Source organism: Diabrotica virgifera, chromosome 5 (genome assembly GCF_917563875.1).
Source record: "Diabrotica virgifera virgifera chromosome 5, PGI_DIABVI_V3a".
NCBI classification, from domain to species: Eukaryota; Metazoa; Arthropoda; class Insecta; order Coleoptera; family Chrysomelidae; genus Diabrotica; species Diabrotica virgifera.
The window spans coordinates 79798460-79824346 of record NC_065447.1 but is presented as its reverse complement, the minus strand read 5'-3'; the positions used below and the strand labels follow the sequence as shown (position 1 = coordinate 79824346).

The following is a 25887-nucleotide window of genomic DNA, read 5'->3' as shown; positions in this document are numbered from 1 at the left end:
AATGAAATACCCTCTGTTTTATGTCCTCCTCCTCATCATTATCATCACTTACACTATTCTCCATGGCATTTAATACAAGTAGATTTATACGAGGAGAAAAATTTGTCTGGCTAAATATCAAAGGTAGAATTTCGTTTCTTGTTCCTAATGTAAAGACATTTATAGCAAGTTTATTTAATTTTTCAAATTTTGGAATATCTTTAAGATCAATGGGAAAACTGATGTTATTAAAGTTTAATATTTTACTAAAGTGAGGATAGGATGATGTTCGGTCAACATTTTTTGTGGCAGGATGTAAGGCAGCAACAACGGACCAAAGAAAACAATAAGGATCAGAATTCCTAACATTAATTACACTTCTAGTATTTTTTATAGACTTAGGTAGCTCAACGTATGTTGAAATACCACCAAGTAATGGATCATATTTGTTTATATTAACTTTTAAGTTTAAAATGTGAGATAGTGCCCATCCACTGTCTTTTTCTTGAAAATCTTCAAACTTTCTTAAAACTCGATCTATACAATTGATTTTATACCAATCCTTTATGTTTGTATTTTGATCAATTATTTCATTTTTCGTGGAAAAATGTTTAACAGACGTTTCCCCATCTTGAGGTTTGATGAAAAGTCCATAAAAAATTACATTAACTTTTAACATACATGAAACTAAATTTTTCTTAATTTGAACTGAAAAACTTTTAAAAGCCTTTTCCATAAATAGTTTGGGGTCTTTATATTTTAAATTTATAATAACGCCTGTCTTAACTCTGCTATTAAAACAAGATTCCAAATCCTGCCACAATAACCCTCTATTACTATTTTTTCTAACATGTAATCTGTTTTTAAAATTTTCTACATAGGTTTTAAGGATGGACATGTTCGCCTCTACACAATGAAAATTTCTAATACAGGTAGCCCTATTTTTTATACATTTTTTTAAAAGTAAAATTTGTTTTTTCAAATATTTTATATATTTTTGTAAATCAGTTTTAGTTTTAATTAATCTACTTACTGTTTCAATCTTCTTCACCATTTCAGTGGAAATTTCATCGATCACTTTAGCACTCATGTTGACCAAAACGTTATACAGACCAAACCGTTATACCAATAAAATCCTGTATTTATGCATTTCAGAAAAAAAAAAAATACAGTGACGCATTTCTACAACACGCTATTCAACGTGATTATATTATCGAAAACACATTGAAGGTTAACGCTGACGTTAATACATTTTTAAGTCAAATAGTTCACGAAAATACATTATATGCAGATAAGCACATTTTATTCAAAATAAGCAAAGTTTGTAATAATAAACGTTTTAATGATAAACATGTTTTCTGCATTTCAATAAAGATCAAATAGGTCAATGATATCACTGACGTTAATTTATTTTTTATTCTTACTACTTAAACTCGTGTAATTTTAAATGAATCCATCAGTTAGTCAGTAAACGAATAACTAAACACTAGCAAAATGACCGGAGTACCTTGTCAATTAGTGATTATTTCCGAGGATCCAGATAACTTACCAATAAAGGACGCCTTTGTTATTGTAAAGCAGTTATTTATGTAAGTATTTTACTTATTTAATTTTTTATTTGTTCTACATGATTTTATTTCGTCTGACTGTTTAATTTTTTTTTATTATGAATATTTTATTGGAGCATTATAAGTTATTCCAGATCATTACATTTGTAAATTTTATGTTCTGATTTGATTTCTGATTTTCTTTGAAAGACTGTTGGTTGATTCTGTTTTTTTTTTTATTTCAGATATGGTGTAGAGGATGTGTCACTTAAGGGAGATAAAATATTTGTCAAACTATCGTACTCACCTAATAATAAGACATTAAAAAAGAAGTTTGGATACCTTCCAATAAGGTATATGAGAATTAAAATAGACAACGAGGAGGAGTTCCATGTACTGGAAGATATCTGCAAAAGATACCGCTTCAACCTTCTGGACGATGAGGTGGAGGAATTTGAAAGGTACCAAGAAAAAAAACAGCTGTGGGTATAAAGCGACCATTTCTTTCTCCTCCTCCTCCTCGTCCTCCTTCTCATTTTGGTCACTCTTCTCTTCTACCAATGACTCCAACGAATTCAACTGCTCCACCAACGAATTGGGCAACAACATCAGCAGAATCACCAGCAAAAAACAAAAACGAAAAATGACGAGGACGACGACATCACAAAACCCAGAGGAGGTACTAGATCTTGACGAACTTAATATAGATCATTTCCTGAGTCAGAAATAGAAAAATTGGGAAAAAGTATGTAGATTTATTAAATAAAATGCGTTTTTAATTATTATCTCTTTTATTTCTCATTTACACCTTTTACTTGATTAAAAAATAGTGATCAATCTTTTTGCGATATCGACCATCATTTATGTCGCTATCTTTGAAAATGGATAAGAATCCGTAATTTTCATTCCAACATATTGAACATATTTTTTTTAAATCTTCAAAAGTCATATCTGTTCCAACGTGATCGTTGTAAATGTGTTTTAGATTTAAATCGTCTTGTTTAAATACAATTAAAATATTTGCATTGTCTCTTATAAGATGCTTAGGTATTTTTGCATAACTCTGACTCAAATAAAATGGATCCACCTGAGAATGTCGAGACATGCTAAAATATTCCCGAATAACATCTTGGTTGTCACACGCAACATCATCAAAGATAAAAATGGAATTGGGCTTCGCTTCAGATGGGTGCATTATATCAGTACTTCCACTGTAAGTATAATATCCTATTCCTTTAATTGGTTCTAATAAAGTTTCTAAATATTTGTACTTTGGTTGCATTAATGATTTTGAGTAAATATACACATTTTCAAATTTTACTCCATTAGCATGTTCCAATAAACTTATCATCACATTGGTCTTACCACAATTTGAAGGACCAACTATAAGACATCTAATAGTTGAAGGAAACAAAACTCCATGCTTTTTAAATTTATTCTCAATTGGCTCCAATAAATTATTCTCCACATCAAGCGTAGTCTTTTGTTTTACAAGCTTCATGTCTGGTATCAATTTGAAAATAAATGTGTTGTGCATCTATTAATAAAAGACCATTTTTAATTTTTATTATTTATTATCAACATTTTCTACAATATTTATACCAATAATGAATATTAAATACATTGTTTAGAGCACATTGCAAATTTTCATTGGTATGTTGAAAACACGTATGAGCTTTAAAAATATGTTTCATAGTTTCATCTGAAAGTATATTAGGTTCATCTTCTACACAATCAATGCGGTTTTCCATGAATTGTTCCAAATATTTCTTTGTTTCATGATTTCTCACCAATATTGTTTCATCCAGTATGTTGTCGTGTAAAAATTTTGAGATGTCTTCATATTTTAGATGAGTATCACAATGCCACGATTGCCAACTTAAACCATGGTTTTGAACAAATTGTTGTTCGATACATTTCATATACGATTTATTTACCATAGCTTCTGTTACTGGTAACACAACCATTCTGTGTATCATCTTTTCTGTAGTAGGATCTAAAATAGCAATTTCCCTGCAAAGAAAGACATCTTCCGCAGGAAAAGAGAAACCTTGGATATCTACAATGAACATGTTTTCACTCTCGATATTCTTTAACAACCAACAAAATCTTGCAAGTGGAATGTCTTTTAAATATTTTTCTATCCCCACTTCTTATATTACATCACTTTTATTTATCCAAGAGTTGTGAGAATCGTCAAAACCTAGCCACTTGACAAAAACTTTGTTTCCTTTTTTCTTCAATATTTTTTCTACTAAATAACTATCTTTGTGTTTAACTTTCTGCAATTGCTCTTTATAAAATCCTCCTAGAATTTCTTCACCTCTATAATCTTTTAACAAGTATGTAATAGGGTTCCCAAGTTTTATTTTATAAACAATGAAAATTTCATTAGACCAATTTGGATTGTATTTCTTGTCAAAAACTCCTCGATATTTTGAAATGCGTACATGATCACCGATATGAAATTTTTGACTTTCCAAATCAACCATTTTAATGTGATTGTATACAGTATTCAACAATAATTTTTCATGTTTCTTTTTAACATCAACCGGTTTCATGCCTATTGTTGTGTGAACTTTGTTATTGTATTCATTAACAACTTGATGTAAATTATTAATCCATTTGTAGTTACCATTGAAACTAAACTGTTTCCAAATCTTTGATTTAATCGTGCGAATAACTCGCTCAGCAATCGCAGCCTTTTTCTCACTGTATACATTGTAATGATTAATGTTATATTTTTTCAACAATGTTTTCATATATGGATTAAAAAATTCCGTTCCCATATCTGTTTGAAGATTATTTGGTGTTTGTTCTTTAAACACATGCTCCATACATTTAGCTACTTCGACACCTGATTTATTTTTCAGAGGTAAAGCCCATAAAAATTTTGAGAAACAATTTATTACAACCAAGATATATTTGAAATCTCTGTTTGTATTTGAATACTTTTGCATATCAATCAAGTCAGCTTGGAATAAATCATTAAGAGATTTTATAATAATTCTTCGTCTTTTAAAGTTAATTCTTGCAGGTTTGTGTAACTCATTAACAATATCTCTTTTAACAGACATGATATTTATTCTATAATGTTTGCCTCTTTTAGTTCTTCAATAATTGAATTTATTTCATTTGTATGTCCTGTATGCCCAGCTAACTGTGATGATAGTAATAACCTCAATCTAGCTACAAGTTCGTTTGGATCATCCCAGTGGACGTAATCTATTTTATTGTTGTTTACTTCCATAAGTAGTCCTTTACCTTCTGTTATTGGTGCAATTATTTTTTTATATTTTTTTAATTTACTACCATCTATCTGTTTACTTGATAAATAATGTCTTCTGTGAGCATTCGTAGCTACAACTATTTTTGCATAGTTATTTACATCTTGATCTGTAAAATTAGCTGGGTGTTTCTTAAACAAAAGCTCATATAATCCAGACGTACCTTTATATCTTTTGTTTTTTAAAAGAACATCAGCACCATCTATGTTGATTTCGGAATTCCCAATCAGCAGCTTTTCAGATGTTTCATCAAATCTAACTCCATATTTATGATCAAATTCTTTATTTAAAAAATCAGCCTGCATCTCTGTAATATATTTCCTAGGTAATGGATCATACTGATCCAAAAAAAGTGTACGTTCCTGGTTAGCTTCAAATCGAGTTTCAGAGTTTTTATCATTTTTAATCTGTTCTTTTATATCATCCACTTCAATGTTTTCTAATATAGAGTTTTTAATATCACTTGTTTCATAAATTTCATCATCATCCACTTCAATGTTGTCTCCTTCTGCTTCATCAATTTCATCATCCACTTCAATGTTGTCTTCTTTGATTTCATCATCCACTTCAATGTTGTCTTCTTTGATTTCATCATCCACTTCAATGTTGTCTTCTTTGATGTCATCATCATTTTTAATGTACCTTAAAGGTTCATATTTGGTTGTTTCATTTTCAGAACCTGAATTCTTATTCAACTTGGTCTCAATATTTTTTAAGTGTTTTGTAATTGGATTAAATAAATCTTCTTGGATTATTTGTCCTTGCTTTAGTTGTCTCAATTTACTTTGAATGTTTTTTCGTTTAGTTATAAGTTGTCTCTTTATATCCTTATTCATTGTAGGGCTCGCAACCTCTGAACAGCTTTGAATCAGGTCTCGAACAGGTCTCGATCAGGTCTCGAACAGGTCTCGATCAGGTCTCGATCAGGTCTCGAACAGGTCTCGATCAGGTCTCGATCAGGTCTTGAACAGCTTTGATCAGGTTTTGATCAGGTCTTGATCAGGTCTTGAACAGGTTTGATCAGGTTTTGATCAGGTCTTGAACAGGTTTGAACAGGTTTGAACAGGTTTCAAACTGGTCTAAATATATTTGTTCGATATCAGAACAGTTATGAAATTATTTATTGTGTACATGGTGTTAAATAAGTATTACACAAAAAAAAAAAAAAAAGTAAATATTTTTATTGAGAAACAATTATTTATACAAATGAATACATTTTTAATGCCCTATAACGGATCCTTGAGATTCCATAAGAACGATGATGATGATTAGGAACGTAGGTAAAGTTTAGTTTATGTTGGGGTTTAACCGTTCCATTTTTATAAAGATATTCTATAGCACTTATATCATCGTTGCTCAGTTCTTGAGGACGGCGTTCTAGATATAATTTATTCATTATCGAATTGTAGTTTCGGTTATCGGTTAGCCCTAAATAGTGACCAATTTGGTGCGTTAAAACCAATTGCAAATTAAAACCTGGTGTCTCAAAGTCGTTTAGTTTTAAGTTCCATAAAACATTTTTTAATATATGTATTTCCCCACATGGAATTTGATTATTCAACGTAGGAACTATTGTATGGGCTATTTCATTTCTAACATTTTGAATGTCAAAAAATAACTTACATTCCTCGGCTGGTAAACATAAACCTGTTATTCTATGGGTATGCGTATCAAATAAAATTGATAGCTTTGGTGCTTCTTCTGCTGTACAATTAACTTGCTTAAACTTAATTCCACTTGCATTGCTCCATGTATTGATAGCTTTATGGACTACTCTAGTAATTGAAGAGTCTGCATTTAAAGTACACCATGTTATTCGTTGCCTATTAATAATAAATGGTTCTCTAAAAACGTTAAACGCAAAACACACATTTAACAATGCGACGAACCAAAATATTTTGTGTAGTAACATCTTTGATGGATTTTATTCATTTAACTGTTTATGAGATTGTTACCGGCTTTTATATCATAAAATTGTAGTGTCAGCAAAAAAAAACAATATTTTTTTTTTAAACTTTTTATTTAAAAAATTACATATTTATTTCACAATAGATAAAATACAGTTAAAACATTTGAACTACATTAGTTAGCGGATTATAATTAACAATACGGTCATGTATAATTATACAATAAGCTGCTGTATTAACTGGTATATTCTTATTGGTTTCAATTTCTATTCTCATATCAACACTTCCCGACTTAACTGATTCATTTTGTCTGCTGCAGTCAATAACAAATATGGGGGCAAAAGAACCAAATTGCTCCAAACTAAGACATGGATCTCCAACTTTATAATAGTACGACTGTTGAAATTGTGCATACATTTCATATGCAATGGCATACTGTTTCTTATCAAAGTTCAAGTTCAAATTGTCATACGGGTACATTTCAGAATTTAGAAATAGTTTTAAGTTTGTAATATTACAATGATCGAAATGGCTCGCATCTTCTTTTATGGCATTCTTTTTGGCAGTCTGTAAAGCAAACAAAACAAATCGTGGTCTTTCTAGTAGACTAGTAGTTTTTACGTTCCAGTTAAATTTCATTGTTTGTGGTAGTAGCGGAATTTCATGATATTCCCAACTTCTGTATGCAAGTTCTAAATTAGATCCATTTTCAATAAATTTGTATAAACGTAACTTTTCCGAATCTGACACTTGAATATGCGGCATTTTCCATATAAATTTAAATATTTCAATTTTTGGTTTTGCATTTTCCATTGTAGACGTCACTGCATTTAAATCTGTTGAACTTCTTATCAATACAAGTTCCTGGCGGATGTTAACCAGGATTCGAGTATAATCTTCTGAAAAACCAAGTAACAGTTTGAGTGGAATACACGCACTAAAATTTCCTTTTGCGTCAGTTGTTATTGATGATGGTTTTTCATAGTTCCAGCCTATACTTTTGTATCGGTTAGATTCACTTTGCGTAAACGAAACATAGTTTTTTATTGTCGTTGTTATACCTAAATTTCTCACTCTATCTATTACACAGCCTCCAATTTCATATCGTATCTCATCAAATAAATACATCAAACCATTATTAACAAAACGCAAAGTAGTGCTTTCTTTCCCATCATCCGTTAGACGCCCTTCAATATACAGATAACTCTCAGAAGGTAAGGTGTATATATCTTGAGTCTGAATAGGTATCCTTATTTCATCACAATGGTTAAAAGTTGCGTTGGCATAGGGTAAATGACTATGCATTTCTCGACTCACAACTGAGTTATCAACCAATACATGACCTCCAATATTCAAAATGTTAAAACTCATATTCGCTCTTTTTACAAGTACACCTCAAGAAAATCCTAAGTATTCTAGTATTTATAAAAAATCTAATTCTGCACCAAGTATTTCTTATGCTTTTCTTTTTTCCTGACGTTGTTGTTGTTGTTTTTTATTCTAAATCCCAGTGAGGTTAAAAATACTTTGTTTTCAGTTGTCAACTGTTTGAGCGTCTGCTTATCACTAATATTATTGTCAAAACTTTTAGTATTATATACACTGTTCACACCTGGATTAGAGTTATAAATTACAACCATTATTATATTTTTTTTAAATGTAGTCTTAACGTAATAACTTCTCGTGTGAAATTAACAAGATTACCATCCTGGTCAACTATTTTAATGAAAATTTCATCAATATATCTATTTGTGACAGGTAGATAAATTACTTTTTTTGGAATTTCAACAATTTTGTATCCCGGTAAGACATTTGGATAAAACATGTGAATGATATGACCTTGATTTTCATTGACGTATGAATTAGTGATTAGATTACATTCCACACAAATAGAATTAACCTTTGTGATATGCACAGGATTCTCGGCTACGTGAGTCTTTGAAGGTGAAAGCCGTTTTGATGTAAATCCCAATAAGGAGGCAATTGTATGTGGTTTTTCAAAATGAATTACTTTGTTGCTTTTTATTTCACATTTGAGTGTATTGTTATTAATTCTCATTTCCAGACTTGTAGGTTGTTCACTATGATGATGTTTTTTAGCCACACTTTTTACTACGTTTCCTTGCAGTGGTTTCTGTATTATATTTTTATCAATTTCTGTATCATCTTTACCTGGTGTTTGATCTAATTTTAATTCTAATTCAGTTATTTTTTCAGTTAAATATTTTGAAAGATCATCAACTTCATAAGCACCATGTGGAATCGTTATATCGTGACCATTTATATAAAACTTGTTGTTTGTTTGGTCTATATTTGGAATTGTATTGTATGTCATAAAATCAATTAAACCCAGTACATACTGTTCATTTTCGTTTAAAATAATTGGTGGATAAATTTTTGTTGATAACACCGATTCTCTTCCAGATAACACAAAAGTGAACGACATGTTCAAACGGAGATCATACAGTAAATAAAAATTATTCTTTTAAAACAGGTATTTATTTAAAAAATCTAAACACAATTGTCCACAATTTACAGTGTTATAAGATTGATAAATTTTATGATTATATACAATGTGACAATAGCCATTTGAATTAAAGTATGATATAGCTTCCATAGGCGGTCTCAAGTTTCCAAAACTATCAAAATACACAACTTTAGATTTGTTCTTCTTGTACGCTGTCCAATGAGTTCCAGGACCGTCTTTATTATCTAAATTAATAATTCCACTCTCATGTTGCCAAATTTTTTTCGGAAACGCGTTTCTCATAAATACACCTCTGAAATATGGAATTTTCATTAATTTTGCGTATTTTTGTAACTCTACATTTGTCAAAGCATGTTTTGGAATATTTATTTGATCCGCCTTCTTCATAAAAAAATACCCATTCCACTTTTATATGGTTTCAAGTATAAACCTTTTCCAATTGCTAATGCTTCCATTTTACGATTATGACGTTGTTTTTCAAGTAAATCTTCTTTAGCTGCTTTTGCATCGTTTATCGTCTTCACGATGGCGGAGGTGCCACCGGCAATAGTGCCCAAAGCGCTTAATCCTGCAAATATGGGTATTAAAGGTAATATACCTCCAGTTTTCGGAACCTGAATTACTCGACCACGTGGTTTTTTTATGTTCTTGTAAGATTTCACAATTCGCAATGCTTGTTGAATAGCTTCCCTTAACGTTCTTGGTTTGCTTTCCAATAGTTTCTTTCTAATGTCTCGAATTACTTTAACTAAACTGAAATACTTTTGTTTTGGAATTTTAGAACCTTTTTTCTTAGAGACCTTCCTTTTAGAGGTCTTTCTTGTCTTTTTCTTACTAGCATTCATGTTAACAGTTTCTAATGAACTAACTGTATTGTGCATTTGATCTGATTTTATATTCAAATTTCATGTTACTGTCCTACGGGTATATAATAAGCGTATTCAGCGACATTTTGTCAGTCAGTAATTAATATGTGTCTCGAGGTGTACACGCTTAACCCGGAAGATTTCTATTCAAGACTTTCAACTTTTAACAATTGGAAGGGGAAGAAATCAGAAGTAGAGTTAGCTGCTTGTGGATTTTACTTTCTTCAAGTAGAAGATATAGTTAAGTGTTTCAAATGTGGTGTAGAAATATACAAATGGGAATCAAATGACAATATAATCGGAGATCACAAAAAATTCAGTCCTGATTGTACTTTTGTAAAAAGAGTGTATCCTATTTTTCTTAAAATCAACAACAATAAAGAAAATTTTGAGTGAGGCCTGTACCTGTAAAACATAAAATTATGCCTGTACCTGTGAAGTATAAATGTCCAAAGTGTGGAGGAGAGACTGATATACCTAATTTAAATTGTATAAATTGTGAGTACATAAAATTATTGAAATCGAAATCTGGTGCTAAGAATATACCAAGTAGTATGTTTGGGGAAATGTGAGGTTATTTGTTTAAAGAATAGAAAAAATATATATATAAACACTTATCTTAGACTATTTATTTACTAATTTGTAAGTCGTTGATGAAGATGTTAAACGCTGCCATTAATAAACTACCTTTTGAGCTGCACATCCCTGGTGGATATAGGTTTTGTGGACCAGGAACCAAATTGCATAAACGATTAGCAAGAGGAGATAGGGGAATAAATGGGTTAGATGAAGCGTGTCGTGAACATGATATTGCATACTCTCAAAATAAAGAGTTATCAAAACGACATGAAGCTGATAAGATTCTAGCTGAAAAAGCTCTTGAACAGTTTCGATCAAAAAATACAGCATTTTCTGAAAAGTTGGCAGCACTTGGTGTAGCTGGAGCAATGAAAGCAAAAGTGAAATTAGGTATGGGTCTTAGTTCTGTTAATTATAAAGCTGTAACAAAAAGTTGTACTAAAGAATTAAATAAATCTAAAGATATGTTAGAAAAACTAGCTGCAAGTATAAACCACTGTACCTTATTACTACAGGGATTAACTATTTCAAAATCAAGAAAACGCACACAAAATGTCAAGCATAGAAATAAGCAGAAAATACAACAAAAGCTATTAAATCACAAAAGAGCAAAACAACAAATTTTAGATGATATGAATGTAGACATTTCAAATGAGTTCGCTAATGACTCTATAAACAGAGGAGACACAAGAGAAAAACGAAAAATAAATGATGAAAATATCGTTATTGATGCTAAAAAACAAAAAACTGATGTAAACGAAATATTGAACAATACCCCTAAACGAAAACGTGATGATAATGATACTACGTATAACCAACCAAATAAAAAAATAAAATACAATGTATAGTTTGATACCAACTCATTTATTAGTAGCATCATGTCTTTGAGTGAGTATAGACATAAAGTTGCACAGTTTCAAGAGAAAGTCATTGAGTTACAAAAAGATATTAAAGTATATCAGGATTTAAGAAAAATTATTAAACAATTAGAGAACCTACATATTAGTGATAGAACATATCCACTAGGACATATTCAACCATGGACGATAACAAAACCACCAGCGGAAACATAGTTCACCTTTTTGACCTGTAAAAATGTAAATTTTATAAACAATGAAAACTTATTTACATCAAAGTTCACCTTTTTGACCTGGAAAAATGCATACTTATTTACATCAGTTGTTCACCTTTTTGACCCGTAAAAATGCAGTTATCATTTATATTGACGTCAATCAGTAAAACAAGATGATTTTGAAAATTATAATTAGCTACATTTTGCAGAATAAAAATCTATTTACGTACGACTTAACCTTTTTGATATAAAAATGCAGTTACACTATATAAATTGAATCCGATGTGTGAATTGCATTATATCTACCACAACTGAACATAATGGGTCTTGAAAACGTTGTAGTACAGTTCCACCATCAGCAGCAGGTTAATGCCGCTGACCGATTAAACGAGGAGGAACGGAGCAGGTATGCAGGTGTCGTTCCTACAGTTCAACCACCACAGGGGCGTCGCCGGATAATAGAGTTGCACAACGACAGAGACTTTCCAATTGGGACAAGAGAGCGGCAGTTACCTTTTCCGTTGGTGGAGCTGCATAGGGTTAATTTTAGTTAAGTATATTGTATAGTTTGTATTGTTTCTAATTAATAAATATTTATAGTTATTTTTTGTTTTTCTTTTCTACCATTAACTTCCCTCAAACTTTTAGATTTGGTACGTTGCTTTTTCTTTAAGTTCCAAATTTAAAACATTTCTATCTGGCTAGGCTAGGCTAGGCTGGGTTGGATACGACTAAGCAAGTCACACAAGTTCTTTTTTTTACTCACCAACACCTACAAAAACAATTTTAAAGTCTCAAATTTCGATCACCCTGTACAAATTTAACTAAAAGAAGAGGAGATGAAGCGATAAGCGATGAGTTTTGCACTCGATATACAAGGTGGTCAAATACACAGCCCTCTGGTCATTGCCGACCGCTTCTTTTACTTCTTCATAACATTTAAGACAAAGAAAATACAGGTGAGACAGGTGACAAGGTGACAATTCTTCGGGAAAGAAGAAGAGATGTAGAGATAAGCGACCACTTCTTACAACCCTCTGGTCATTGACGATCACTTCTTGTAATTCTTGTACACCCCCAAGGTCAAAGGAGGCTCTTCTGTCCATCAGCTTCGGAGACCCTGATGGACAGGTTACCAAAGTGAGTTAGAACCCCGTCTGCTATACTACTTATACTATTAACTTAATTTAAAAAAAAATGACAAAAAGTAATTTTAAACATTGTAAAATTATTTTGCAAAACATGTCGATTTTTTGCTTACTTATAAACAATTAGAATAACTTCTTAACCGTTACCCGTAGAAAAATTATTTTTTCATATTTAGAAAGACTGAATTTTTATACACATTTAGAAAGAAAAACAATTGTCCTAGGACAATTAGGGACGAAGTTAGCCCCCCCCTTTTTAATTCACATGTTCTTTCAAAATATTTTTGCAATATTTAGAATTATTTTTCGTCATTTTTTTTTAATTTCATGAATAATGTTAATCTTCTTCTTTCATAAACTGTCTAAAGTATTACTGTAACTTCATGATTTTCTGACTTGTAGTGTTGCAAAAAAATTAAATTGGGATAAACAAATTAAATAACTTTTAAACTATTTGACCAATTGCTTTAAAATTTAGGGTATGATTTAAGCACCAGAAGTCTCAGCATAGTGTGTAATAAGAAGGTTCTAAGTTAATTTTTACATAAGTTATGAATATTTATAAAAACTCAAAATTTATGATTTATTTTGCAATTTTCTAAGCAACCAATAAGGATAGACATATTCAGTGAACGCCATTTTGAAGTTTTTTATACGATTTATGAGTTTCTAGATCTCAAATTTGTCTATAATGCTTAACTGTTTGGTAATAGACGAAAAAAGCGAAAATTTACCGTTTTTTGATTTTCATTTGTTTATAACTATGTTTATCATCAAAATCGTCTACAGGAAACATATAGGTTATTATTATAGATGTCCATAGTACTCAAAAAATTTGGATTCGGCCTGGAGGGGGATGTGTCACCAACAGGATATTTTTTTTCCTTATTTCTCTGAACTAATAGGAAAACAAACATTTCCTCTTAAAATGTATTGTTCACATGGATTGTTGCAACAATTCTTGTTCAAAAGGATTTACTCTAAATAACTTCTTATTAGATCATTTTATTATATCTATCATCTTATTAATTAATGTATACTTCATGTCCTCATATATGGCTCTCAGACCTGGGCATTTACAAAGGTAAATATGAAAAAAAAAATAGCAAAAACAGAAAGATCCATAGGAAGACAAATGGTGAACATTAAACTATCAGGCAGGAAAAGAAACGAATGGATCCGTAACAAAACAAAATGTGAAAGATGACTCAATCCAAGTAGCAAAGCTTAAATGGAAGTTCGCCGGAAACATCCTAAGGCAGAAGGATGAAAGATAGGCTAAGACGATTATACCGAAAAAGGGGAAGGCCACAAATGCGATTGTCAGATGACCTGCAGAAACACGCCGAATCAAAATTGATTTAAATTGCCCAAGATAGAAAGACATGGAAGAAGGAAGAGGAGGTCTATATCCAAGGATGAATATTTAGGACTGATTAGATCGATATAACTTCTTTCATATTTCCATTACTAGAGCAATTTACTCTATCATGTCTTACACTGCAAGACACCAGACACATGGAGAAACAGCATAATGATACCAATGTTCAAGAAAGGAGACAAAGAAGTCCCCAACAATTATAGAGGTATAAATCTACTGAACACCGCACTTAAGCTAATCACAAAAGTACCAATCAACAAAATCAATAAAGTGACAACTTTATCAGATGAACAACAAGGATTCAGATCCGGAAGATCCTGCGTAGACGCCGCATTTGTACTGAGACAAATCACAGAAAAGGCCATTGAGTACAATAAACCAGCATATCTATGTTTTATAGACCTGACAAAGGCTTTCGATCGCATCCAAGTCGAAGACGTCCTACATTTACTGTATAGAAGAAACATACTAATCAACATTATACAAACCATCGAAAACATCTACTTCCATAATCGAATACAGGCAAAGATAAATGGAAAACTAACGCAGTTTATACCAGTACAAAGCGGATTCAGACAAGGTGACTCGTTAAGCGCACTGCTCTTTAATATACTAATGGACGAAATAATAGAAGCAGTACGTAAAGGTCATGGTTACACAATGGGGAACAAAGAAATCCAAATAATATGTTATGCAGACGACGCCGCATTAATCGCCGAGACAGAATACGATCTCTAAAGATTAAAACATATCTTCAATACAACAGCCAAGAAATACAATATGATAATATCAGCAGAAAAAACCAAATGTATGACAACATCTAAATACCCACTACGATGTAACATCGAAATTGATGGGAAAGCAATAAAGCAGGAAGCAAGGTTTAGATATCTGGGAATAGATCCAGTTACGGAGATGTTGAAGAGGAAGTACGACAACAAAGCTTAAAAGCAAGTAAAGCGGAGAGATCTCTTAAAGACACAATCTGGAAGAACAAACACCTAAGACAAGACACAAAAGCAATAAAGCAGCAATTAGACCTATATTAACATACACGGCGGAGACAAGACCTGACACATCTAAAACGAGACGACTACTAGAAACAACAGAGATGAAAATACTCCAACGAATATCAGGGAAAAGTCTGTTGGATACGAAGAGAAGCGAAAACATAAGAAGATCATGCAATGTAGAAGACATAAATGGATAGGTGACAAAACGGAAATAGGAGTGGAACGAACACATTAGTAGAATGGTAGAGGATATGATAGTACGAATAGCACGAGATAAGTCACCAAATGGACGAAGAAGTATTGGCAGACCAAGAAAAAGATGGTGCGATAACTTAAAAATTTAGCAGGCTAATATTGAAGAAGAAACGGGCTCTAAAGCCTACATACAAGAAGGAAGAAGAATAAATCTTACACTGTACAAGAGAGTGGTCCATTGGCTGTCGAGTGATTAGCGATAATTTAAATCAATCCCAAATTCGTGAAGCATACTTTAAGGCGGGTTGACATTACTAGTGAATAACGAACGTGGCTCACGCTTACGTATTTTGCCCGTGGTATTGTTAGATATTTTATTATCTATTTTCAAACTCGAGCAGTACATTTGTATTTGTATGCAATGCATAAATACAAATGTACTGCTTGAGTTTGAAAATAGATAATAAAATATCTAACAATAGCACGGGCAAAATACGTAAGCGTGAGCCACGTTAGTTATTCACTAGTAATGTCAACCCGCCTTTATGTAAAATTTGGCGAACGTATGCAATAGATCTGTTGTTTGTCATTGTTTGTCTAATGTTCCTTAGGGTCTTCGATATTTTAAGAGTATGTTGAAGATGAATAGAAATTAAGTAGTGGAAGATACAATAGAAACTTTTCTTTACTTTAAAGGAGTTTTTCGGTAGTTCAAGTATTGTATCTATCAATGTCAATGGGCTTGTCATTGCCCAGGTGTCTTGAATCCATTACACTTGTAGCTACTCTGCTGAAAAGCAAATAATGTAATTTATACCTCTTTACAAAAAATTCCCGATGTCTTTGACATCAAAAGCAAAGCAATAATTGAAAGTGAATCGCTACACCGCCTACGGTTGCACCTTGCTTGCGCCGCCAACTGTTTTTGTGCATCCATCCACCTGCTGCAGCGCTCATTGCACTACAACGGTAAGGGCGCTTTGGAACGGTGATATAGTAAAAGATTGAAACGAAGAATCGATAAAATCAAGCAGTAGTGGGCTCGTGTTTGTTTGTTGTGGTCTCGATTATGGATGCATAATTGTAGATTCCCCACATCTCTCTGTCTGTCTATTCATTTATCGTCCGTTTGCTTTGTAAATTGTAGAAAGATCGGACTTAGGTTGTGACCAGAATTTGTTTTCCAACGTAAGACATTTTTAGATATCCGGCTCTTTGGATTTCTCTTTATAATAGATTTCTGCTTATAATAGATGTCGCTAACAATTTAATCGCTTGTCGCTAATAACTTGCTAACATGACAGCGACATATGGTTTCGATTCAGAGCACACCGCGGGTTGCTTTAAGGAGTTCAAGAAGACGAAATATGTATAAGCGGATGGTGGTGGTCTGTATCTAAACTAAATCTTAAACTGTCTTTCTTTACCTTCGTTTACTAAAAAATTGAGTACTAGAAATCAAATTCGTTTAACAAATACCTAGATAAATTAACGTGTGGAATGCATCTTGTAGATTCCTCACGTCTATTCATTTATCGTCCGTTTGCTTTGTAAATTGTAGAAAGCTCGGATTTAGGTTGGGACCAGAATTTGTTTTCCAGCGTAAGGAATCTCTAGATCTCTCAGTCTTTGGATTTAGTTTTGCTTAACAAAATAATACCAAGTTGCCTTTCGAAACAAGAGTTTGTTAAGTTTGGTACTGTCGTACAAGGCAAGGTAGACAGAAGGGGAGAGCCAGGTCGAAGAAAAACATCATGGCTTAGAAGCCTGAGAGAGTGGCTTAACAGATCCCCTGGATCCCTTTTCCGAGCTGCCGTCAACAAAATTACTATAGCCAAATTAATAGCCAACGCTCGATAATCGTGCACGGCACATGAAAAAGAAGGGTACTGTCAGTTGAGATTTATTTGGCTCGAAGTTTTCGCTTTAAGATGTCGTATAAATTAGAAATAAAAACAAGTTGGTTGAGCGGGTACTTAAAGCTGAACCTGACGAATATTCCAGAATTAAAACATATCACGCACAACCACTTATAGAGCAACAGCTTAGTTCAAGTAGGGAATACCATGTCTGAATCTCCAAATATCCACCAAAAAGTGGAAGACTACGTTTATTTACTGCACATAGGTCAGAGAGTTTGGCAACAAGGACAAAAAAGGTTGGAATGTCAACTAGGAGATTGGCTCGTCAATACAAATCTTGTAAGAGTACTATATCGTTGGAATTAAGAAAGAATGGTCTTAAATATCGAAAGAGATGTAAATGCCCCAAATACTGTCAAGCTTAACTCCTTCGTACACCAAGATACTGTCGATAACTGCATATTGCTATTACACTTTGCCAATAAAAAAAAAAAGAATGTGTGTGTACTTTGTACGCACGTAAGAAGTTATACTTCTATTATATGATTATATGATTATAAACGAAATTAATATACTTTTTATTTATATTTTATTTAAATATTAAACTACTTTATACTTACTACTTCTCAAACATTTTTATTAAAACAGTGCCAAAAATTAAAATAATTAAAGAATAAAACACACACAAACACATTAAAAATGCCACAAATGATTTCTGAACATTAATTGTCGGAAAATTTTTTAACTAAATACGTATTTTCTGAAAATAAAATTATATAATAAATATACTTACAATCATAAAATGTATAAAGAAAATAAAAAAATAAAAGTTTCTATTGGGATTCGAACCAACTTACCAGCGCGGCTGGTATATGCGTCGTATTGGGGTTCACTCGCATTAAAGGCTTCGCCACGGAGACAGTGTGTCATTATGTGCGAAGATCGACTAACTAAACGGATTAAACTTTTGACATTTTTGAATTATGTAAATCAAATTATTTTGATTTTGAATTGAAATGATTTAGAATTGAAAAAATACAACAAAACATAGAGTAAGAAAACAATATATTAGGTGAATATTGATAGAAATTTTGATGGTAATCAAATTATGTAAATAAAAGTATTGCATACTATGTATTTTGGTAGGTTCAAATAGGTAGGTACCTATGATACATTTACAATTATTACGTACCTGTTGCTTTAAAAACTATTTAAAAATCACTACAATTATAAACTTTTTTGTTTCTGTCCTCACAACAATAAAACTAATATATTATACATTTGTTTACCTTCATATTGAACAATTATTTATTATTGACAGATCATTTCAACACCCAATTAGAGCCCGTATAACGACTAATAAATTTCGCAATCACTTGCATCGTGCAAAGTGGCTATGTTCAAATATCATAACAAAATTTGATCAACTATTTTTAAAACACTGACCAATGTAAGATTCTTTAGCTTTGAATAAGCGAGATCGTAGATCGTCCCGGTTGATTGTTGTTATCCACAGTTCTCTACGCCTTCGAGCTAATAGGTTTTTTATCAGTAATTTTGCGGCACTCATACTAGTCACAGTTTGATGGGCTTTCACATTGGCATGCAACAATCATCTCTTCTATGTTAATAAGTCCAAAAATATAACATGAAAACTATTTAAAAAGGCAGTATAACCATTAACTAACTTTTTGTTTGTTGTTTCTCTTCCTACAAATTTTAAAACGCAACAACCATACATAACCAAACCACAGTCCCACAGCTGTGCCACAGCTGCCATATTGGATAATTTTTGTCATGTCATTTGAACATCCAATCAGAACAAAGTTGTAATGCGATTGCGCCGGGATCAAAGGTTTTAATCCTATTAAAATTCACCCTCATATCGCGCGTAAAGAAGTATAACTTCAAAAATATTATTTTAGATAATGAAAAGTATTTTACTTTGAGTAATTCTAAAATGAAGAGAAACGAAGGATGTTATACGACGGACAAAGCAATGTCCTGATAATGTTAAAAGCAAAGTTTGTAGATAAAATCCTTGTCTGGTGTATAATTTCTAATTGGACTGTATCCCGACGTTTTGTGGGAAGATTGAGTGATGAAACTTTGAATGATCAAGAGCTATATTATATTGGTAATCTAATAGTCTTTCCAAATTGCTTCAGTTTGTCCACGAACATTATGCTAATGACATTATTATGTTTTGTTTAGCATCATTCCATTACTCCAGAGATATTCAAAAATAGCTTCGACAACACCACATGCCCTTTGTTCCCAAAACAAAAATGCTCCAAACTTGCCACAGGCTTGCCCAAAACGGAATTTTTGGGCTTTATTGTGTAGGAAGATATATCATGGAGTTGGGAAATCCAAGATGAAGAACAATAATTAAGACGGCGAATTTACGAAAAACAGAGAAATTTATCTGAATTCCTTCAGTAGGACTTCAAATGAGGACCTCATTCGAAGAAATTTGCGTCTAGTAGCGCAGAATGGACCACTCCACATAATTCGATAGTATAGGTTAGTTATAACACAAATACCAGTTCCTTCAACTCAAAAAAGGGTAGGTAAAATTGAAGGCAAGAGAGAAATAGGACGCAAGAAAATGTCCTGGCTCCGAAACATAAGGCTATGGACACATGGACAGGGATTAACGACATACAATCTCTGATACACATTGCAAGAAACAGAGAGTTAATGGAAAATGTGATCGCTAACATCCATTAGTTGATTTGCATCTGTAGAAGAAGGTATTGATTTGTAATTTATTAAAATGAAATCCGATGTTAATGTTGTTACGTGGAAGATACAATAGCAATACACAACTTTTCTTTATTTTAAAAAGGTTTTTAGGTAGTTCAAACATTGGATCTGTCAGTGTAGTGTAGTTACTTGTCGTTATCCAAATGTTTTAAATCCATTATACTTGTATAGATACTCTGCTGAAATGCAAATAATGTATTGACAATTGACATTAATTTCTATTTCTTTGTAAAAAAATCCCAATGTCTTTGACATCAAAAGCAAAGCAATAATTGAAAGTGAATCGCTACACCGCCTACGGTTGCACCTTGCTTGCGCCGCCAACTGTTCTTGTGCATCCATCCACCTGCTGCAGCGCTCATTGCACTACAACGGTAAGGGCGCTTTGGAACGGTGATAGTGAAAGATTGAACCGAAGAATCGGTAAAATCAAGCAGTAGTGGGCTCGTGTTTGTTTGTTGTGGTCTCGATTGCGATGCTCACCTGTTTCCGTACCGACAGAACCCATTCAATTGTCGATCGGTGCGAGTCGGTCTCTCGACTTTCTCGGTTTGAGGTATTTAGCTCGCTCAAGAACAACGTGACGATGTTTCGAAATGTATAGGTTTTTTGTTTGAAGAATTTTAGAATGTTTTGCGGACTTTTTTAACTCGTAGTGTACTTTTTTTGACACAGTGGTTCGATATTGGATAGTGATTTTATTTTATTGACTGCTAAGGACTGTAACGATGTGTAGCAAAGTGCAGATTTCAGAACTTATGGATAAGCTCCATTCGGTAAGTCCCCTTTTTTTCTATTATTTTAATTTTTGTTGTTTCTCTTTACATTGGGAAATATGGTCTTATTATGAAGTTGGTATTTTACTACTAGTTCAGAGAAATAAGCAAAAAAAATATCCTGTTGGTGACACAACCTACTCCAGCCCGAAACCAAATTTTTTGAGTATGGACATCTATATTAATAACCTAAATGTTTCCTGCAGCCGATTTTGATTATATATCTACATAGTTATAAACAAATGAAGATCAAAAAACGGTAAATTTTCGCTTTTTTCATCTATAACCAAAAAGTTAAATATTTTAAACAAATTTCAATATTCAAAGCAATTGGTCAAATAGTTTAAAAGATATTTAATTTGTTTATCCCAAATTAATTTTTTTGCAACGCTGTAAGTCAGAAAATGATGAAGTTACACTAATAATTTGGATAGTTTATAAAAGAAGAAGATTTATACTATTAATATAATTAAAAAAAATGACAAAAAATAATTCTAAATACTGCAAAATTGTTTTGCAAAAACATATGAATTAAAAAAAGGGGGCTAACTTCATCCCTAATTGTCCTAGGAAAATTGTTTTTCTTTCTAAATGTGTATAAAAATTTAGTCTTTCCAAATATGAAAAAATATTTTTTCTACGGGTAACAGTTAAAAAGTTATTCTAATTGTTTATAAGAGCAAAAAATCGATGTTTTTGCAAAATAATTTTACACTGTTTAAATTTACTTTTTGTCATTTTTTTTTAATTAAGTCAATAGTATAAATGTTCTTCCATAAACTGTCAGAAGTCTTAATGTAACCTTATAATTTTCTGACTTATAGTGTTGCAAAAAAAGTGAATTTGGGATAAACAAATGAAATAACTTTTAAATTATTTGACCAATTGCTTTGAAATTGAAAATATAATTTAAGCACCAGAAGTCTCAGCAATTCGTATAATACGAAGGTTCTCAGTTAATTTTTACATAAGTTATGAATATTTATAAAAACTCAAAATTTATGATTTATTTTGCAATTTTCTAAGCAACCAATAAGGATAGACATATTCAGCTAACGCCATATTGAAATTTTTTAGACGATTTATGAGTTTCTTACTCTCAAATTTGTTATAACTTTTTGGTTATAGACGAAAAAAGCGAAAATTTACCGTTTTTTGATCTTCATTTGTTTATAATTATGTATATCATCAAAATCGGCTGTAGGAAACATATAGGTTATTAATATATATGTCCATACTACTCAAAAAATTTGGTTTCGGCCTGGAGGGGGATGTGTCACGAGAAAAATCTTATTTCTATGGACTATATAAATATTTCGATTTTATATAAGTATATTTGTCATTAAGAGCATTGGCGCGAAATTTGGGGCCAATGCTTTTTAAATGCATTCATTTTTTCAAATTCTAAGAAAACTAATATACATTTTTGAAAAAAACATTGACAAATAAATATTGTTTAAAAAAATTGCTGATAGTTCAAATTGCAATTAAAATTATAGTTTATGGGTCATTCCATTTCAAATCACTCAATTTTGGAGCAAAAAAAATTTTGGACCTCCGATTTGTCTGAATATTGGTATATAGCTTCTGCTGGACGTAAAAATAAGATATTTAAGGTCAAAAAATCTTCTTCTTCTTTTTTTCTCAAAATGTTATTGTATGCGATTTTACAGTGATTTGGTGTTTATTTATACAAATTTGCGTTTTCGATCGTAAAGTATCAATGAAAAACATAATATTTTAATAGATGGGACTCAAAAATGTCATTATATGGCGTTATAATAAGTTACTTTGATTCAAAACAATCTTTTGATCAAATTTTATAGTGTAGAAAACGTTAAAATACCATTTTTTACATTTTTCTCCATTCCCAAAATACATCATAATCTATTTGGCTGAAAATTTTCCCACAGATAAACAAAACACAGTACTTTAAGTGGTAAGAAGGATTTGAATTATATTACAATACCAAAAAAGTTACATGCAATATTATAGTCAAAATAGTCAAAAATAGTCAAAAATATAGGCGTCTACTGTAAGTACAATTAACTCGAAAATATCGACCTCACGACAAAAATTTTTAAAAATAAATTGTAATAATTGTAAATACGATTTATTTGGAACAATTTCAGTTCCTACCATTTTTGTCGAAAAGTTAAAAATGGCGGAGATATTGAGCAAAACAGGTTCTCCTTTAAAATCAAGATGGCGGCTAACGTAACGGAGGAATTCATTCGTGATTTTAAATTTAGGCTACTATTGACTACCCTAAAGATCAGAAAAATAAAATTTTGGGCATCTCGGCATTCAAGGTCAAATGCTATCCCGACTGGACTAATATATACTTTTGAGTCTGATATTACTGCATATAACTTTTTTGGTATTGTAATATAATTCAAATCCTTCTAACCACTTAAAGTCCTATCTTTTGGCTATCTGTGGGAAAATTTTCAGCCAAATCGATGATGATGTATTTTGGGAATGGAGGAAAATATAAAAAACGGTATTTTAACGTTTTTTACACTATAAAATTTGATCAAAAACTTGTTTTGATTCAAAATATCTTGTTATATTGCCATATAATGACATTTTTGAGTCCTTTCTATTAAAATATTATGTTTTTCATTGATACTAATGACAGAAAATCCAAATTTGTTTAAATAAACACCAAATCACTGTAAAATCGCATAAAATAACATTTTGAGAAAAAAAGAAGAAGATTTTTTGACCTTAAATATCTTATTTTTACGTCCCGCAGAAGCTATGTACCAATTTTCAGACAAATCGGAGATCCAAAATTTTTTGCCCGAGTGATTTGACATGGAATGTACCTTATACATTTCTATGAATTTCGACATTAATACTCTTTTTTTCTTATCTGTGAATGCTTAATTTTTTAATGGCATATAAAACAACATAATGTTACTCTACATCCCACCAGACTGAAAATAAAGGGAACCTTCTCTTGTTACACCTCCGAAGCTTCTACAAGTTTCAAGCCATACGGATGCTGAGACTAAGGAAGATGAGGGAATTTTACAATTTATACTTCACGTCCCATCTGCTCAGCGCGGTAAAGTTCCAACTTTGTTGTAAAACGTGTTACGGCGGCGTAAAGTTATCTTGAGGTATTCCGTACCGCATGCCAGTGTTTACGTTTCTATTGTTAAAAGCAGTACAATGTATTTTTTCTCTATTAGTACCTATGGCAGCAAGTTCATCCAGTCAAGTGTAAAGCAATATTTTACTATTTTTAAATTACCAATACTTAATTTTTTAATACATTTTTTGCCGAAAACTTCTCAAGAGAGTTAAACAGTAGGTATCCTGGGCACCAAGTAGTCCGAAAATCACTTCCGATGTCATATTCGTCGTTAGCGGCCCCAAAAACCCCCCGAGTAATGATTTTTGACTAATTTTTTAATGAATTTTAATGACGAGGTAAACAGTAGGTACCCTTGGCAACAGGTACTCCACTTTTGACGTCATATTCGTTTTCAGCTACCCCAAAAACTCCATAGTAACAAAATTGAACTCATTTCCGCCGAAAATTGACGAGTTCTGAATTTTTTTTATTGTCTGTTTGAGATGCACTTTAAGAATGCATTTTTTTATGCACATTTCAATATCATATCATGGCTCCGGTTCACAAAGTTTCCTGGCGCATTCACGAATCGAATGGAAAAAGAATTATTAAGATCCGTCTTGTCCTTTTTTTTTTTTCGGAGGTAAGGCCGATTTTAGTGCTTTATTGGTTCGTCTACATTGCTTTGTATACATTTTTATTTTATCTGTACACAACAGTTAGTTTGGAGGTTTGGATTTGTATACTTATGAATTCCTGTGCAATTTTTGTTTGCTACTCCTTATAGTTTCTGCTCTACTAGTAGATGTTCCAATATTGTCATATTCTGCATAATTACGTTAACTTTCTTCTTTGTTGGAAGGAAGTACTACGTATTTTCTGCGATTAAAAATGTATGCAAATAATACTCTTTAATTAAGACTGAGCCTATTAAGATTGTAATTCAGACACTGTCACTTTCATTTACGTCAGTATAAAAATGCAGTTTTGCCGGTACAACCTGTCATTCGTTTTTCTTTTATTTTTATTAAAAATTAACATATCAACTTTTGGAAAATACGTGTTATTTTTCGTTTGTAATTTCTGTAAATTCCAAGTTACTCTGGGCTAATTAGCAAAATACAAGGAATAGCTATTTATATAACAAGGGAGGAAAGTGGTACTTTTCCTCCCGAGAATGAAGTTTACTGCCCGACGCGCAGCGGAGGGCAGTAATCATTCAAGGGAGGAAAAGGCACTTTACTCCCATGTTATACATATGGTTTTTCCACCTTCCTCAAATAACAAGTCATTTTTTCATTTTTACTTAATTTATGTATGTAACTAACCAACAAAATTTATTAGAACTAAAACTAACAAGTAGGTAGAATATAACTGTCAACTGTCAAATATAAGTCAAGTTATTAATGTAAACATTGTTAAATCAGAATAACAATTTACTGTTTTTTACAATTCTGCAAAATACAGAGTGTTTTTAATTAAACGTTAAAATGTATAGATACTTACATAATAGAAAATAGATATTGTACAGGGCGTCAATAAGTTATATTTCATGAATGAAATACCATGACGTCACTTTTACTTTTCCTCCCTAGGGAGGAAAAGTACAACTTTGCTCCCTACAATCAGGTCCGGAAAAGTATACTTTCGGTAGAGGTAGGTGGAAAAGTTATTTACCAGCAATATTATTGCTGGAATCGAATCTTATGATTGTATATATTGATAATATAAGTATGCAAAGTCCGCAGGTAGTGTGCTACTTTTTTTTATAAACAAAATGGCGCCCGAAAATCGTGTTTTTTTTTCAATTTATGATCTATAACTCCAAAAATTTTAACTTTACACCAAAAACAGTCAAATAAAAATTCACCGTAATTAAATTCTGCATAGAGGCATGTTTTTCCCGATTTACTTCGACGAAAATTTTCCCCGG

The 25887-nt window shown here is 31.9% G+C and overlaps 1 protein-coding gene across 6 annotated transcripts in view; it reads left to right on the top strand.

Moving 5' to 3' along the window:
* LOC114334644 (disheveled-associated activator of morphogenesis 1) overlaps positions 1 to 25887 on the top strand; it is a 951114-nt gene that overhangs the window by 601671 nt on the left and 323556 nt on the right. Inside the window, exon 1 of one of the 6 annotated variants that reach the window (XM_050650171.1) lies at positions 20552 to 20869. The exons of the other annotated variants lie outside the window; for them this stretch is intronic. Coding sequence (XP_050506128.1) covers positions 20822 to 20869 — 48 coding nt within the window. The 5' untranslated portion in view covers positions 20552 to 20821. Of the gene's footprint in view, positions 1 to 20551; positions 20870 to 25887 lie in introns of those variants that run through there. 6 annotated transcript variants of the gene reach the window in all.